Genomic DNA, 18869 nt, shown 5'->3' on the forward strand with positions numbered 1-18869 from the left:
AATCTATGTAACAAAAGGTTAAAGAAGCTCTGAAGGCAACCCAATACTAGAAACATGCAAGTAATAAAATGTCAGTTGAATATAGCTTTGCACTCACAAAATGTGTTGTAGAAAGCCATAGATATTTCAAGTACCCAGGGAAATTGTTCCTTTAAAATGTCAACAAAAGAACTGTAAAATTAATGTTTGTTGTCCTCTTGTTGTTGTTGTTGTTGTTTTGAGGGACACAGAGAACAATGAAATAAAAAAACATGAAAAAAAGACTACATTTATTTAATTTTTGTTTTAATTATGTGTACAAAAACAGTTCAGCCATTCAAATCCTTCATGGGTAGTAACATGTCATGCACTGTTTGCTGTGTTGTCTGCAGTTGAAACTCAATACATTAAAATAATCAGTGAAGAAAGTTAGCACTGAAATTAAAACTAACACTAAATGAAAGCTTATTCTACACATTTAACAGCTTATTTAAAGTAATCACATGTTGTATTATTAATGTCACATTTAGTCAATCCAGATCATAAAAAAATGCATTAAAAAAAGATCTTTTTACACAAATATTGAGCCACTGAATGTCACAGTTCTGTGTTGGGTACATCACACATTCATACACAGCATCACACATCTAAAAAAACTTTAATAAAGGAACAGCTGGTTAAGTAATTCTTACACTCGTTTAAAACATAGACAAAGTCTATTTCCTGCTGATGCTGTTTTGATTGAAGAAACTTATAGACAGTAAATGCACCAGCATCATATAACCGTAAAAATATTAAACTGACAACATTAATAATCATCATCATCAAATCATCACAGAATCAACCCATCTACAACTCTTAAACCCAACAGTAATTGAGATCTTTAGTGTTTCTTAAAGCTATTAAGGTCAGTAAATAAAAACACACCAGTTAAAAAGGTTTAGTGCAAATAGTCTACATGAGTGTTGTACAGCAGCGGTCGCCAACCTTTTTTGCGCCACGGACCGGTTTATGCCCGACAATATTTTCACGGACCGGCCTTTAAGGTGTCGCGGATAAATACAACAAAATAAAACTAGTACCAGTACTGAAAAAAAGATTTATTTATAACACGTGTGAAAAGACCCAAGAAAACCGAGTTAACGATAAAAACGATAACAAAATAACGCTGAAAACCGATAAATACCCTGAAAACCGTACATTTCACACCTGAGCCTCAACTCTTGCGGCCCGGTACCAAACAACTCACGGACCGGTACCGGTCTGAGACCCGGGGGTTGGGGACCGCTGTTGTACAGGATGGTGGGTGTGGACTGGTTGGTACACCCCTCACTTGACAACATTATTCCAGTGTTTAAAAACAATATTGGTTGTGGAATGACACAGACTGCTGTTACAGTCCAAATAAGGCACCATTTTCTCTCAAACTCCAGCACATATTACCTCATTACTTAAGTTTATTTAGAAACGTCTTTGACATTTAATAGAAAAGAAATTCAATCAAACTTTAAGCCTGCTGTCGTGTTCTGGCCTCCCACACCTTTAGAAGTTCAAACGGTTTATCAAGTAACACCGATATGATTTCTGGAATCTACTTTTTGGGGATTAATTGCACCAATGATGCAACTTACAATATTAATTAAATCCATCCACATAGTGCATACTGTATTCCTCTTGGTAAGCGCATCATTTCCTCATCCTCCTCCACAGAGGTCACAAATATTCAGTATCAGTTGTTGCTTATTGTCTCTTTCCTCCTTGACCATTTACAAATCTGTTCCTGCCTGCAGCTCTCCTCCGTTTTGCAGGCTGCACAGTTCTTGAGGAATATTCCTGAGCTGTGGAGCAAAGAGACACAAGACATGATAAACATTTGAGATGGAGTTTAGTGAAACGTTGTCATCAATCTGCATGTTATGAGACTGACCTGCAGCACCATCTGTGATGAAACCACATGAGTCAATAACACTCCTGTCATTGCAGTCGTGCCTTTGCAGAGAATTTCTCTGCCAACAAAAAGAAAACCAGAGTCACAAACACAAACAGTCTGTACAACTCACTCGCTCAAAACACTGCTCCGGCTTGGTTCAAAATATACAGACGGTTTCAGAGTCCTAGTTTTCTGCATCCATGCTCACCGTCATATTCTAATGGTGGTGCTGTGCCATGCTTACACACAGGGCACTTAGAAACAGTTAACTGTTGACATTAATGCTAACGCCAGAGGGGTGCACCGTGAAGGGAGATTAATGGCACAGTGAGCTATATCGAGGTTAAAGTCAAAGTTTTCTGTGTCAAGAAAGTGACTCTGTTTTGGCTAAATCACCATGGTAACTCATGCTGCACACATAACCTGGTCAGGAGCAGAGTTTTAATTTAAAATAATCAAGAAATGCTTTTCACTGATTCTTTTTTCTTTTTTTAAACATCATATCCATGTGATAAAGATCCTCTGCTGGGTAAATACATCTAATATGTGCAGCTTGTTAAGCCGTAGCTTACTAACACCACCGAACGTGCAGCTAAAAAGTTGAAGCAGTGCATTTTTACTGGGATTTGCATGTGTTCAGTTGGCGATGGAGGAAAAAATTAATATAAATGTTTTTATATTGGGTTCTGATGCTTACACAGCAGCACTGAGATTCACTCAGTATTAAAATAAACTTGATGTATTGACGAGAGTCAAATTTTAAAGCTATTTAACTTTGTTTTATTTATATGTTGTTGTCATTTATATATACTGTTTAATCATCATCATCATCATCGGAAAATAATCTCTGACTGGAGTAGCTTTCACTGAAAGAGATCACTTTGTGCAGAAGAAGCGTCATGTGAAACATTAAACGGCCCTTTTTATGTAAATTTGCACATAACCTTGAAGCAGAAAGCCCGGCTTAACAGAAAGGTTGATAACCACCACTGTGATACCTGCTGTGTGTGACTGGGATTTTAGGTTTTACCTCTTAAGCTTTCTTTGTAGTACATCCCTCTGTTCTATTCCACAGACGGAGGTTTCTACTATCACAAGCAAACCAAAACCTCTAGAAACATTTAAGTAAGCAAGCAGCCCAAGGCCCCATCTCACCTTCACTTTCTTTTGCTCATACCACACCATCCCATATAAGCACAGGAGCGTGATGAGTGCCTGGAAGGAAAAGTATGCAAAAAATGAGTCTGCTTAAAGAAAAAAGAAAATATAATCTGCTACTCCTGTAAAAACCACAGATAATATTTGTTCAGCACATCAGATGCAACATCCTGCAACATCTACCTTATTAATCACTTATTTTCAATCTGTTTTAATAATCAATTACTGTAGGTGACACATATCATTTAATTATAAATGCTCACTTGTCTTTTCTTACCAGACACAGCAGCCACAGGAGCACGTAGCGAATTTGTGTCTTGGAAAACAAGTCATGACCAAATTTTACACAAGCAAGCGCCTCCAGGAAAGCGATGGCTCTTAAAGAGAAATAGAGAATAAAACAGAAATGATGTGTTTGATCTGAATGATTCAAAAACAGACATCTGTATTCAACAATGGCCCCCTCTCTTGGCCATGCCTTTACACTGCGCTAAAATGCCTCTATTGATGCATGAGACTCTAAATGGATGTTGTCCATGTTACTGTTCCCACAGTATTAAGAAGCATAACTGATATTCATTCAGCACACTGTGCAGTGGGAAACTCTTTCATTTTTAAAGGTTACACTGCAGGGGTGAACCTCAGACAAGAGAGCAGCATCAGCGTTAAGTTGCTGACGGAGAGTGTGCCGGTCTCGTTGCTATAGTAACCGGAGCAGACTAAGGACATCAGCACCTTTGTGTCTGAGAGGACTACATGATGTTATGAATTTCAATTGACATGAAGCTACACTGTTATAAAAATGAATCCAAAAGGTTTAAATAAAGATTCAAACTGTAGTCTAATGCGACAGCTTGACACCCGTGCTTCGTGGCCTGATTTGATTATGGTTAAGCTGGCGCCAGTAGCAGGAACTGTCCATTTACTCTCTGGTTGAAAATGAGCGAAAGCTTTGTTTTATGTGCTGTTCAACAATAGATTTCAACCATAAACAGAATTAGATGAGTAGTATGTGACACTTGTTACAATGTTACTTTGAATTTGCTCTGTTAAAACCAGTGTGGTGACAGCTTCTGCAAAGCATGCAAATAACTAATAAAAAAAGATTCAAGCCAATTTTACATAATGACAAAGGAAATGGACAAGCTATGGCTCTAGCTACAATTTTTAATTTTTACATTTTTTAAAACATCATCTGAAGATACTCTTAGATAAAGAAAATGCTTAAATTGACAGTAAAAAAAAAAGATACTCACCCAAAAACCCAACACTGTGTGCCAACTCGCTTACACTGAGTGTCTGTCAGGTAAGCATAATATTGTCTAAAAAACAAACAAACCCCAAAACCCCAAAATCAGTAAGCAAACATTAACACAGCATCCTCACAGACGTGTATTTAGTAGGTACAACCTGAATAAGACCGCATAACATTGTAATTACCACTGCTCAAAGATTGATAAGTGATGTAAATTTGAGGTTTAATCATACCGTACAGTGGGTGCAGTGATGACTCCGATGAGGAGGATACGACACCAGCTGAGAGGGTGAGAGGCCTGGAAGATGAAGATGTGCTTGAGGAAGAATGTGTTCAGCTCTGTCAGCTGTGGAAATAAAGATGTGTAAGACAAAGAGGATTTCACAGGAAGTGTTGCTTATGTACAGTGAGGGTATTACTGAACATATGATTCTTCAAATGAACGATATTCAACGGACACATTAGTGAATTGATCAATGGCTCGCTATTTTGCAAGTACAACCCCGATTCCAAAAAACTTGGGAAGGGGTGTAAAATGCAATTATTTAATAAACCCATATTTAATTCCCCCCAAAACAAGGAAAATATATCAAACTAAGAAAATGGGCCATTTTAAGAACAAGTGAAGTTTTTTTTATTTCTTTTATCTCAAAAATGTTTCTCCATGTGTACCACTGTGTACCATCCACTCTTCTTTTAACAACAGTCTGTAAACGTCAGTGAACCGAGGATAGCTTTCCTATCTGATGTAGGATGCTCAACAGTCTTGGGTGTTCTTTGTTTAGTTTTTTTCTTTCTTGATGCTCCAAATGTCTTCAGTTTGTGAAAGGTCTGGACTGCAGGTAGACCAAAGCCAGGCTCTTGTCTGCAGTGTTTAGCATTGTCTCGCTGTAATATGAGAGGCCTTCCTTAAAAAATACATCTGAGCCACTAGTTTCACCTTTGCTTTTTGTGTGGTCAGGTTTTTTTTATTTATTTATTTAAATTTGTTGAGCAGTTAGTGTGGATATATGTTTAGTTGCTATTTTTGGCTTTAGTTTAGTTTTATTCATTTGACCTCTTCTAAGGGTCCTGTCTTTTTTGTTCATTTTGTATATTTTTGCATTTTTGGGCATAAATAAAACATTTGATATCTTTTTTTATGTTCTACTGTGAATAAAATATAGATTTATGAGATTTGCAAATCATTGCATTCTGTTTTTAGTTTTTACGAAGCACCCAAACTTTTTAGAACTGAGTTTGTGTTTCTGAATCACGGTACACCCTACCTGCCACAGGATCATAAAGACATAAATGCCTGCAAGCCTCTGGAATGATGATTTTGGATCAAACCAGCGCACGAAGGTCCAGCTGGCTGGAGTGAACTGAAGCACAGCTCGCTTTATCTTCCCTGTGGTAGTGTGGATTTCCCTGGACAGAAACAGTGTATTGTGTCAGGGTTGCACTCATAATACAGAGATCTACTCATGTTTGAAACATTAAACATTTGAACATTATTCAAGGTGAACAAAAAGAAACCAATTGTTCTCCCTGTGGTCAATTATGTGAAAAATATCTCTGAATGTAAATCATTTGAGAACAAAAAGGGAAACAAGAACGCCAGGAAGTTGAATGATTAAGGTTTATTGATAAAGGTTTTAGAGGAATTCCAGAGATGCTTTTTTTTGGCTTTTAGGAATTTAAAAAGACAACTTTGTCTTACACATATTATATCTCTTATCATATTATTAGATTGTTTCAGCTGTTTCTAATGTTCATGGCAATTCTTTTACATATGGGAAAAAAGAGAAGAAAATACTGACTTGATGCTGGCCCAGCGATACGTCCTCATCTCCAGAAAACGGCAGACGGTCATTCCCAGCCAGATGCCTCCTCCATTACACAACAGTATGTCGAGTATCACCTGATCCCACCAGCACTCCGCAAAGTTTGGTAGAAGATGCATGAAGAAGAGCTGTGACCAAACATGGGACATGAGTTAATATACAGTCAGCGAAATAGAAATTACAGCTTTTTACAGTTCTAAGGTTTATATAAGAGAACAAAGTCCATCTGGTCCCTATCGGGTTCCAAAATCATTTAAATATAAACTGATGGATAACAACACATAATAATTTATACTGCGTTATTCTTTATTGAACTAAAAAATTGTCAAAATGCAGAAGTAGTATGCAAAAATTATTCACCAGGTTGTTGAACCACCTTCAGCAGCAATAACTGGAACTACTCGTTTTCATCAGTCTCACACAACATTGTCGAGGAATTCTAACACAGTCTTCTATGTAGTGTTACTTTGGTTCATTGAGGTTTGCGGGCATATGTTTACGCACAGCTCGCCATGCCATTGCAACACAACGATTAGTTTCCTTTTCAGCCGTTCTGTTTTAGATTTGTTCCTCTGCTTGTCCTGTTGTATGAGCCAGTTTAAGCCAAGCTTTATCTCTCAGACAGATGGTCTCACATTTGACTCTAGAATACTTTAATATACAGAAGAGTTCAGGGCCGCCTCAATGACTGCGGGTGTCCAGAACCTGTGGCAGCAAAAAGAGCGCAAATCATTACCCCTCCACCACCAATGCTTGACAGCATGAGGTGTTTGTGGCGATATGTTGTGTTTGGTTCTCTCGAGATGTGGAGCTGTGGATTCTGGCCAGACATGTTCACTTAGGTGTCATCTGTCTAAAGGACGTAGGGTTTCCTTTACAGTGCCTAAGAACTGCACGAAGGCACTGTTGTATGCAAATCGTGTGTACAAATGTTTCACAGGAAAATCTGTAGTTGATGAGTATTTTCATACCTCAAATTGCTCATACTATAGGCAGAAATGTAGAAGTCCCTCTGATCATGCGTACAACCAAATCACAGCCTGTCTGACTTGGAAATTTAAACACAAGTCTTTGAAATTGACATAACTACTGCTACTAATTATGACAATAAAACTATGGTTACAGTTTTCCAAAACACCATAAGCTACAAAATGTTCAGAACTACAACAAAAAATGCACATAAAGAAAACAAAATATGTAAAATGGGAAAAATGGAAAGGTCTAAGCGTTAACCTTCCATTTTCTTCAGCTTATCTGGGGACGCGTCATGAAGGCTAAGCCTAGGCAGAGCAGCCCAGCCCAGGCCTCCCAACAGCCCCCTCTTAATTTCCTCAAACTTATCCCAGGGAACACCGAACACTTCACTCTTACACTCGGCTATCTCTTCACCACGACGAACTGGTGTGCTGCCTCCACAATCCCTCTACTTTAAACAAACTCCATTGACCCTTATCTCATCTTATCGTATCTTACATGTTCTCAACTTTCATTAAACATGACTTCTATCATTTCTGGATGTCATCACTTACAGTATAATTTCTTAACAGTATCCCATGGATGCTAGAGAATCTTTTTTTTTTCTGTTGCAGTGAACTCCTCATCTGGGGTTATTCTTTTCACAAGAAAGAATAACTTTTATTGTAGTTTTGTAATTAGTCTTTTTCCACTTGAGCCACAGTGGGTGTCTCAAGGGAAAAGATATTTAGCTCTTCTGCATTATATGAGCCTGAGAGCTTTTAGTAATTTATTTTTAAACCATCGTCATTCCCATGGAAACACTTTGGAAAGCCGTGCCTCTTCTGGCGATAGTAATTTTGAATATGAACTCATTTTTTCTGCAAGGTAAGAATGTTGCCACGTAAATATTCGTTCTTTTTAGAGCGCAGAGGCTTTCTCCTGACAACCCTTCAGACTTTTTCCAGTTGTAAGATTTAACATTTCGCTCTTGTGTTGTTGCAGTTTGTCTGAGCATTGTACATTCAGACCATGGGGTGGATTTGCTGAGACTTCCACTCCTTGGCAACAGTCAAGACCACAGCTTTTGTTATGTGCAAAAAGCACCTACTGCTATTATACTGTCATAAATGTCTCCCAGACAAACAATCCCTGTTCCCTGCACAGAATAATCTGAAGCACTGTCATTCTCTCGCATGAGCTGGATTACTACAAATGACTGATAATTACTCTTCTGTGACCTTGCAGGCTCCCCGCTTTGTGAATATACAGCATGTTTATGACAGATTTGAATACAGGCAGATCAAGCCTGCTGTCATGCAGAGATCACATGAATGTTACCTCAGTGAGTTCCCAGGTTATGCTGATGGTCCAACACAGGCCGTAGCTGCGGATTAGCAAAGCCTTCATGGCCCATCCTCCAAAGTGGCCAAACGCAAAGATGTCAAAGTGGCTCAGGATGCGCTCCCACGTTATCACTGTACAGTTTACAGCATACTCCTGTTAGGGAGAAAACAACAGTAACAATGCTAACAATCACGCTGATCCCTCCTTTTGATTACATCTTTACTGCTACCACAATTACTTTATTTTACTGAAATCTGACTACAGAAGTGTGTATTCACTGGTCAGCAGATTCTCCAAATAGATCATATTATGGAGCATGTAAGAACATCACTACATAGATCATAAAACTTTATTGAAAAAATAAAACAACTATGCGGCATGATTATTCTAAAGCTATCAAAAAATGGCTTTAGAGGATTTTAAGTTTCACTTCAACAGGTTCCAAAAAATGTCAAAGCTATACTTACCATGACATCAGCCTCCCGTTTTGCATAGCGGAGGTTTGGGTCCAGCCAGTACATTAGAGTCTTCACTTGGTCCCAGTTAAGGAAGATAAGGAAGACAAGAAACAGGAAGTAGAGCACACTGAGACCTACCCAACACAGGAGAAAAGTGAGTTAGTGACGATAAGGCTACATGAGAACTGTATCTTAGCAGAAAAGTTAAACACCCACCGAACACCATTCGCCATATTGCAGGGTGTGGCCTAACGAAGGGTCCTGAAATAGAAAGCATCATAAGGTGATTGTACTATTTATAATAAAGTGATCATGGAAAATACAGATCCAATGTCTTTTTTGCACAGTAATGTCTTTAAAAAATAAATATATATATATATATATATATATATATATATATATATATAAAATTATACTTCTCCACCTTATATACATTTGGTCTCAATCAAATATACAAGCCGATTTCTGAATTTGCAACTTAAAAACAACTGCATTCAGACAAACAAAGATACCCATGAGGCCATGAATGAAATGTCTTTATGGCCCCACATCTCTGATGCATACAACAATACAGGTATGACGATCTGATTAAACAGCTAACTGAGTTTTAACAGGTAATCCTGAGTCTCTAGCTTTAGTTAACAAACTATAAAGAGCTTACTACATTTATTTTAAAGCTACACTTTAATGGTAGTTTATAACATAAAGTATACATATACTAATAAATTAAGACATTCTTACAGTCATTAATCATATTTAGTTATTTCGTGGGTAAAATCTATTTTTTAATCAAGTCTATTCTGGTCTGGCTAAGATGACATATTTGACAGATTTGAATACAGGCAGATCGAGCCATATTTTTAAAATGACAAAAACTGACAGATTTGATTTCATATTTTCCAGTCACCTAATTCAATCAACCAAAAGTCAAAAACTGAAAATACTTGTAGCCAGAAAAGTAGTAACTCCGTAAAAGCGATTAAACTAGTAATTAATCATCAAAGCAGTACTAATGAATCCACTGTTTCAGATCCACACGGTGACTTTATCACACTCGACCATCCACTAAAGGAATGTTATTATGAGTAGTTATTAACTCACCATTAGGAAAGGCCAGGACACTGATGACCAAGAAGAAGAAGACGACTACCAACAAACCGACACGGAGGTTGTTATCTGTGTGTTCATCATCCCTGTCACGGCACAAATTCGGGTGTGAACTAAAACATGAAGCTTTTTAAAACAATTGTAAACAGCAACGTACAATTTCAGCTTGTTATCTACCTGGTGAAGGCAAAGTACATCAGGCTGAGCACAGTGACTGTCAGCAGAGTGATGGTGTGCGGCTTATAGAAGAAGTCAATGGAGATATCCTCCACTTGTTGCTCGTTTATCATTCGGAAATGTAAGTTATAGTTCGCATCGTCCTTCCTCGGTATTCGGGGTCCAATCGTAGCTGCCATGTCGCTGAGACAAATGCCTCCTCCTGAACTTTACCGATGCAAATTTATCCGTGAACACTAAAGTTGTGAAATTATGAGGGGTGATGTAAAAACAGACCAACAATCAGGAACCTTGAAGACGGACTGAACCAAGCCTGATCGTAGGGGCGTGGTATGCCAAAGAGTTTTGTAATACTCCCCAGAGCAAAAGTTATAAACTACAGCAGTGCATTTTTTTAACTGTAGTAATGTTATGTTATGTTTTTAATTTTGTATGTATGACACTTTTTATCTGCTAAATATAAAAAAAGACATCAGGTATGCGTAAAAACACGGCGTTGTGGCACGTCCCATAAAGTGACGTTTACGTGAAGCACTTCCGTTAGCGCGCACGTGAAAATACTTGACATTGCAAGACGGTGAAGAAAATGCTTTGATTCATAAACAGTGAGTAATACAACACTCTATGAACTGACGCTGGATTTAAAGAATTATTATTCTGCTAGCATACAACGATGTAACCGTGTCCAGCTAGCCTCTCGTAGGCTAGCAAATCATTAACCGAGCTATCTGCATAGCTAGCTAATCCGGGGAAAGTATATATTAGTGACTTAAGGTTTTTGTAAATATGAATGACACGAGCATTTCATCTTTGTCTTTTTGAAAAACACACCATCGCGATGAGCAAGGCTGACCGTGACAGTGGTGAACTCCACTGTTGATCCTTTCCCAGTTCTGGCCCACTTGTCAACCAATCAACATTTAACCGATGCACAGTGCCAGTTGAGATTTTAGAGGACTGCACCCAAGCACTTTTGCAATTGGCAATTTTTTAGTGACACGACAGGTCCTTAAGGACCGTCACTTCTTCTTTTGTCCCCCACTTGTCCAGTTTCCTCAGATTTTTTTGTGAGGGCATACTGCAAACTATGCTGAGACATACCTAAAATGTGTAGACACAACACTGGTTCCCTTGAGTCTGCCTTTTTATGGTGGAAGGATTCGTTTGTCCGTGTTAAAATGAGGGAAATAAAAACATTTCTCTGAAGGCCAGATAAAAACAACTTGGCTTAAAATTGGTGAAAAAGCAGCCAATGTCCAAAGAAAACAAAGTGAAAGACCTTCAGAAAGCCTGGAGAACTGTTGCTCAAGACCACTTTAAAAATTACAAGAAAGTCTGGCTACTTGAAAGTAAAATATAAAGGAATGACAATTGACTGAAGACCTTTTCCCACTACTGTATGTTGCATGGTATGCCTCTAAAATATGTCATGTTCATTTCTTACAGAATAACCATGGCCTCTACTTGTGCACAGCTGTGTCTAAGAGGCACAGGTCCTCTTTACTCTAAGACGGTGAGCAGTACCTGGCAGTATTACACTCGGGTTCAGCAGCGGATTAAGGTGACAAGAGTACCAACAAAAGTTATTAGTGGATTATCGATCAGGGGGAATCGCACAACAGCAACAACGCTGACAAGACTGAGGTGGAAACAACAGATTTGCTTCTACAGTGACTCAGCAGCTAAATATCTGACAAACGAGGCAAAGGAAGGCACGAATACACAAGAGCTGTCAAGAACTAAAGTTGGAGCACACAAGACCTCACTGTTACCAACCAGAGATGCTGCACTAACTACTGAAAATAGTCATATATCATTAGGTAGGTAGTAGTTTGCTGCTGTGATTGTTCATTAATTTAAAGGGTTTTTTGTATCACGTTGGAATCTTCTCATCTGTAATTTCTTTATCAAGCAGATTTGGATCCTGTGGCTCAGCCTTCAGCTTTAGAAGAGATCAGTGATGAAGAGGCCATCAGTATATCTGTTCCCTCTGCCATCCCTCCAGCCTCCACCACTCTTAGAGATTATGTCGATAAGTCTGAGACGCTTAGCAAGTTGGTACAACTAGGTAATCAAAATAACCACTTTGGAATCACAGTAAAACCTCATCTTCAAAATCTGAACTCAAATGTTATTATTTCTAATCATTCACCCACCCCTTCTCATTGCAGGGGTGAACTTGTGGAAGCTGGAAAAAAGGCCTAATGTAGGCTCCATGCTGCTGAGGCTCAACTTCAACACAGATGTGACCCCGCGGTTACTGTTTCTCAAAGACATCGGCGTGGAGGACTCTCGCTTCGGCTATATTATCTCACACAACCCCTTCATTCTCACTGAGAGTTTGGAAAACCTACAAGCCAGGTAGCTCAAAGGCATCTTAATGAAAAGCTTTACATGTCGAGGAACTTTATTGTAACATAAATGTGTCTGATGTGATTAAGTAAACCCATGAAATTTAAAAAATCTTATCTGATTTTGATTTTGCCTGATCTCCCTCTAAAAGTCATCTTCTCTTGTACATCTGGACCACTTTAAGGGCACTGGAGATGTTTTGTTGTTGTTGTTTTGGGTTTTTTTGCTCATGTAATGTCCCATTTTGAGCACCTGTTTTGTTTTTTTTTAACAATTTAACCTCAGACTTGAACAAAGAGCAGACAACAACCTCTGTGTCATACTGACCCATAATGAGGCTCATCACTTGTAATGAGACCTTGTCTGCATAGTATGAAAGCCCGAAGGTCAGGAGCATGATGATGAGGATGCTCGTTGTTGTTTTTAATGTTCAAGACATTGTCCACATGAATTTGTAAACCAGAAACAGGCTGTCAGTGTGAGGTTTAGCTGTGTTGTCTTAAGGTGGCTGATGGAGGACGTTCAGTGGAAACAGCTGGAACTATGGAGTTTTTTGGCCACACTAAAATTATTGGCCCTCACCATCTGCCTATTTGTTAGATTTGCCTCCCTGGAGCTTACTCAAAGTGAAATCCAAGATAATGTTTTGCCATTTTTACATAATGGAGGTGATACAGTGAGCTTTGGCAGTGCAGATTCAAGGGGTCAGAATAGGATGGAACCCGTGAAAGAGAATAGCAGGACCCCCCGGAGCCTAAATGCTGGTGATGGAGAGGAAGGTGGCTTGAATGGAGCTTGAATGATGACAGCTGGAGATGAGGAAGAGGTGGGTTGTGTTATGACATCTGGGAAGAAGAAAAACGGATGGGCAGTGAGGTTTAAACCAAGCAGCGTAAATGCTGATTGGCCTGGAGAAGGCCGGAAGAAGGTGATTGGACTAGACCAGTGATGACAGAAATGGCTCAACAGTGTGGGGAAAGTGGAAGTGATAAAGTTTAGATTTATCCGGCAGCACCTGGAAGTGGACAGATGTGAGGCCATAGATCTTCATTATTGAACTTACTCATATACTTTAGGACCTTCTTGGTCGGGGTTCCAAGCGATGTGAAGTGAAACGATGTGTGATGTCAATGGCCTTTCAGCTGTGTCGCTGTAATGACCCCACGCACATTAGGTGGTACTTGATTGTAATAGAAAACTTCTGAAATTGAGTTGAGTTGAGTAGGTACTGCTGGAAAAGAGCTATTTGTGTTCATGTGTTGTGTTACTGTTATGACACTATGAGTGTTCTCTCTCTCTCTCTCATTTGTGAAGGGTGAACTACCTCAAGTCAAAGAACTTCAGTTCAGAGACGGTTGCGTCCATGGTGTCCAGAGCTCCTTATCTGCTCAACTTCAGCGTGAACAGGCTGGACAACAGATTGGGTTTTTATCAGCAGCAACTTAGCCTCAGTGCTAACAATGTATGCAGCTATGATTGGAGATATAATATATGAGCCGTGCTATTATGCTTTTGTTATAGTGTGTTATTACAGCTTATAGGTTGTTTTGCATTTCTCCCCAGACACGTAATATTGTAGCTCGTCTTCCCAGGTTACTGTGTGGCAGTTTGGAGCCCGTTAAAGAAAACTTAAAGGTACAGGAAAAACAGGAGACATTATTAGAAGTTGTCAGTTTTCAGATGTGTTGTTCTCAGTAGATTTTGTTGATTTACTCTACAGGTGTGTGAAATAGAGCTTGGCTTTAAGAGAAACGAGATCCAGCACATAGTTCTCGCTGTGCCCAAACTTCTGACTGCCAATAAAAGGAAGCTGACAGAGATATTTGACTTCATCCACAACACCATGAAAGTACCCCACCACCTTATCACCAAGTTCCCACAGGTAGGCCTCTCTTGCGCTCATATTTTCAAGTTTTAAAGTACTATGAACTGATTTTCTTTGGCTGTTTTGAGGAATTCTAACTCCAGTATCTGACATCTTTTTCCAGGTCCTCAATTCCAAGTATTTGCGCCTCAGAGAGCGCCACCTTTTCCTCGAGTATCTCGGAAAAGCTCAGTATGATCCAACCCTGCCCAGCTACATCTCTCTGGACCGCTTGGTGTCTTTGCCAGATGAGACGTTTTGCACTGAGTTGGCTTTGGCCACACTGGAAGATTTTTATTTATTCCAAAAGACACTTTGATTTTTCACCAACAGCCACATCAGTTATGTGCCAACATTAAAATATAAACATGGAGCATCAAAAGAGCTTGAAATGAACTGTTTTGTAAATATAATGATATATTAAATAGTAATGTTTAAAGTAAATGGACTGATTCTTACATAGTGCTTTTCTACTCTATTTGAGCACTCACAACACAACTTGCCTCATTCACCCATTCACACCCATTCATGCAAGCAGTTTTTGCTCTTTCAGCCGCAGCAATTGCATAATACAATCATGCAGCTATTTAAATTATCTAAGTTGCATCCAATATTTTTCTGGTCGGGTACCGAAAACCAACATGGGAAATCTGCAATTACCTAAATGGGTTTTCCTTTTCTCATTTGAAAAGCTTGATTGTGAAAGATTCAAATTGCTGATGTCCGCAGTTTTAACTTTGGATGAAATAATAAACTATTTCACACATGCTTTAGAATGAGCAACCATTACTGAATGAAACTTTGAAATTATAAGGACATTTTTAATCTAAATAGGTATTTTTGTCATCCATTCATTTATAAAATCATAATAGTTATTTGGGTTGTGTGTGTGTGTTGTTTTTTTGTTTTTTTTAAAATGTTGGATAAGTACAACTCTATTCCTTAATTGACCTCTGTGGATTTGAGCACCTGGCAAACATCATGCAAACTTCCTTTTAATTTTAAAATTTTAATTTTTGGTTCTGATCAGCTCCATTTATTAATATTTTTAATTCCTCAGGAATACTCATAAACACTGAGGTCCTGGTATATGCAAACTTCTGTCTGGATCCTTACAAAACAAAGATGTGGAGCAATGTTAATAATTTTTGGGAACACTTTAAAAAAAAAAAATTACCAGTTTCCGATACCATTGTTGTAAACAGTATTCTCTTAAAAATAACAATACGTTAACAACACTTACTGGACTTGTGGAGTTATTTTAAAATCCTAAGAGACTTGTAAACATCTGAAGAAAAATATTCTTTAATCATAGATGCAGACTCATGCAGAAATATTGAAATTTATTTTAAATTTCATTTTGTAGAGTGAGAACAGACAGATGGGATTCTCAAAGTCAGTCAGTTTCTCTGGGTCTGACACAGAAACAGCACACAGTTTTGGGAAGAAGCCATTTTCTTTCTTCTTCGTAATTTTAAGGTCCTCGGACTTTTATGTATTATTGTAAACAGATACAGCTGGCTCAGACATTAATGGAGTTTCAGATGGAGGTTCCTCACAGGGAACATCAGGCATTATTTATACAGTAGTTACACTGATTTACGCTTTATCTTCCTGAGACCCAGCCTGTTCATTATGTCCTCTGTAGTGGACAAAAAACTGTAAGATACTTTTTTTTCCTTGTTTCCCAGGAGGATATTTATACTGCATTGATAACTATTTATACTGTATTATATTGTTTTATATTATGTATACTGTATTATCCCGATTTATAATTTATTTATACTATATTTTTACTGTATTTATTCAGTGTTTACGCTGATTTAAAGTGTATTTACACATTTTTAAACAAAATTTCCGCTGTCCGTGAACGTCGGACCTTACGACAGCGTGACGTCTGATAAAGTTACTTTTGAACGCATCTTTACCCACAACCCACCGCGTTCCTTCTCAGCGATAAACATGGCGACGAGGGCACCAGGTAAATTAACCCCTATCCTTTTTCATATTTCCAGGTTATGCTCGTTAATCCTCTCGTTTTTAACCTGTGGTCAGATCTGTTTTATTCTCTTGCTCACAGCAGGTCGTTATGTTTACTTTGTCAGTATAATTAGGCCTTCCGGTGCCTTTGACTAGTCTGTGTCCTCTAGTGTCCCCGTGCTAGCTGATGCTAACGGGTGCTGGTCAGCTAGCGTTAGCGCTCTCCAGTGCTGGTAAAATAAGATAAATGGTATTAAACAAAGACCTCCATCCTGTTGCGCAATAATAAAAACTGTGTTTTACTAAATGACTGATGTAGAGCTCAGCCGTCGTTTGGAGTTAAATGTAAGAAATCAACCAAACTGCTGTTAGCTCATTGCTTATGGAGGTTAAAGTTTGTTTTCTTCAGTGAATAGTTACGTGTGTCTCACAATGACATCTGAGTGGTCGTAGTTGAATGGTTGTTGTCTGATATTCATACACCACATTTGACTAATTGCCTCTTATAAGATGACATATACTTTATGTTGGGAAATCACTGTTACAGCAGCTCATACTAAAATAGCTCAGTAAGATAAATAAAATATGACAAGATAGATTTCTCCCTGTATTTGTTAACTAAGACATCCATGTTTAACTACTAGGTCTCTGATCAGGTGATCAGTGATTGTTGGTGGTACTTTGGTCCAGGTTAGAGAAAGGAGACTGCTTTTGAGATTGAGGTTCCCTAGATCTGTGACACTACTGATACCATTAAAAAGAAGATTAAGGGCCACCTGTACAGGCTTAATTTTATTTAAACCTATCTATTTATACAGTTATAATTTTCTTATCTTGTATTGTAATGTGCTTCATAACTAAAGTTGACTGACTTAAATATGTATACTAAGTGGCTAGAACACTGTTCTCCTTCTTTCCTTCCATCCTCACTGATCCTGTCTGTTTCTGTCTCTTTCTCATGATTTTTTTTTTCTATTTCTTTACAGCTGCAACAGGAAGGCTCCTGGTTGGCTTCCGTAAATGGTATTACAACATGTGTGGCTTCAACAAACTTGGTAAGGCCAGAATATAATAATTTAAGATGATCAGAGTTCATTAGCTAAAAATGTTGCCAGTTTCGAAGCTTGCTAATGAAAACAGGATTGTCTTGAGCTTGTGGGTTTTCTGTTGCAGGTTTAATGCGTGATGACACGATCCATGAGGACCTGGATGTGAAAGAGGCCCTCAGGAGGCTTCCAGAGAATGTGTACAACGACAGGATGTTCAGGATCAAGAGGGCCCTGGATCTCTCTATGAAGCAGCAGATTCTTCCTAAAAACCAGTGGACAAAATTCGATGAGGTGCTTTCACACAAACAGACTAAATTAGCATTTTCAGTGCAGTGTAAAATGTAGTGTTAATGTTAACATGGATAGATGTAGTATTTTTCTGTTGGTCATTTCATTGGACGTGATTATTTGTTAAGTTTTCCACTGAGGCTTGAGTCATGCAGTCCTAAAGATTTGTCAGCACAGGTCTGGCAGCCACTGTTTGTTTGGGGAAAGTCTGATCCCCTGATTGGTTGTGAGTGGTCTTGGCACTTGGTTTGAAACTGGTAGCCACTGGTTGCTAGGGGCAAGTATGTATTCTGTAACTGGTTGGCGACTGGTTTCTGGAGGGTGTTGGGAGTCCATAGCCTGAAGGTGGTTGCAAAGTGGTGTGCAGTGCTGCTTTGTTGCTAGTAGTTTGCACTTAGGATGCTAACTTGTCTGCAAACTTATAACTAGATAAAAGTTGTGCAACCAATACATTTCAAAAGCCACAGCCTTCATTCTCCTTTCCTGGTATGTATCACACTTTCCTCACTACCAATTGAATAGTTTGCAAATGTTCACAGACAAGTTGTCTTCCCTGCAAACTACTGGCACCAGTTTGCTAGTGACTACTGTAATCATAAGGATGTTGTTGGTGCAGAACCCTCTCTATGATTGATTTCACCTCTTATCAGTCAGCTGGAATATAGCTGCTGATGAGTCCTAAGTGAATTCTCAGTGTAAGATATGAAATTTTAGTCAAAGTGTGGAAAAGAAAGATAAGTAAACAGAACTATCACAGAGGTTTTTGGAAAAAAAAATTATTATCTTAGTTTAGGGTGGGATTTTTAGCCTTTGCTGATTACTGATGTCATGTATTGTGCCTTGTGTTTTTCCTGCAGGATGTCCACTATCTGACTCCATACCTGGAGGAGGTGATCCGTGAGAGGAAAGAAAAAGAGGAATGGATGAAGAAATAGACCATTCCAGTTCGCAGCTGTTAATCTTAGTCTTCGGTTGGTTCGTGGTCGTCCCCTGGTGTAATATTTAACATGAAATGTAATCTACATATATAACACAGTGCTCATTAAAGAAATGTACATTTTGAAACATGTCTGTCATTTATTTGATATATTGATATGACAAATTACAGTTTCAGAATTACTATAGAAGGATCTGTCACATGTTTC

The 18869-nt window shown here is 38.5% G+C and overlaps 3 protein-coding genes across 3 annotated transcripts; 2 read left to right on the forward strand and 1 right to left on the reverse strand.

Annotated features, from left to right (window-relative positions):
* Nucleotides 1-274: 274 nt before the first annotated feature.
* On the reverse strand, nucleotides 275-10498 carry ptdss1b (phosphatidylserine synthase 1b). Its single transcript, XM_082521981.1, has 13 exons — nucleotides 10192-10498; nucleotides 10009-10100; nucleotides 9124-9168; nucleotides 8917-9041; nucleotides 8444-8602; nucleotides 6125-6276; nucleotides 5591-5732; nucleotides 4556-4668; nucleotides 4324-4389; nucleotides 3345-3444; nucleotides 3065-3124; nucleotides 1907-1985; nucleotides 275-1817 (listed from the first exon to the last, which is right to left on the reverse strand). Exons 1-13 carry the CDS (start codon nucleotides 10368-10370, stop codon nucleotides 1720-1722), a joined length of 1410 nt encoding a protein of 469 aa, XP_082378107.1. The 5' UTR covers nucleotides 10371-10498; the 3' UTR covers nucleotides 275-1719.
* Nucleotides 10499-10706: 208 nt separating this feature from the next.
* Nucleotides 10707-14851, forward strand: mterf3 (mitochondrial transcription termination factor 3). Its single transcript, XM_082522297.1, has 8 exons — nucleotides 10707-10796; nucleotides 11638-12011; nucleotides 12107-12259; nucleotides 12363-12552; nucleotides 13858-14005; nucleotides 14107-14178; nucleotides 14264-14425; nucleotides 14532-14851. Exons 2-8 carry the CDS (start codon nucleotides 11645-11647, stop codon nucleotides 14724-14726), a joined length of 1287 nt encoding a protein of 428 aa, XP_082378423.1. The 5' UTR covers nucleotides 10707-10796; nucleotides 11638-11644; the 3' UTR covers nucleotides 14727-14851.
* Nucleotides 14852-16322: 1471 nt separating this feature from the next.
* Nucleotides 16323-18789, forward strand: uqcrb (ubiquinol-cytochrome c reductase binding protein). Its single transcript, XM_082521694.1, has 4 exons — nucleotides 16323-16388; nucleotides 17374-17442; nucleotides 17561-17727; nucleotides 18582-18789. Exons 1-4 carry the CDS (start codon nucleotides 16370-16372, stop codon nucleotides 18657-18659), a joined length of 333 nt encoding a protein of 110 aa, XP_082377820.1. The 5' UTR covers nucleotides 16323-16369; the 3' UTR covers nucleotides 18660-18789.
* The last annotated feature ends 80 nt before the right edge of the window (nucleotides 18790-18869 follow it).

Source organism: Aulonocara stuartgranti, assembly GCF_965226115.1.
Source record: "Aulonocara stuartgranti genome assembly, chromosome: 22".
NCBI lineage: Eukaryota > Metazoa > Chordata > Actinopteri > Cichliformes > Cichlidae > Aulonocara > Aulonocara stuartgranti.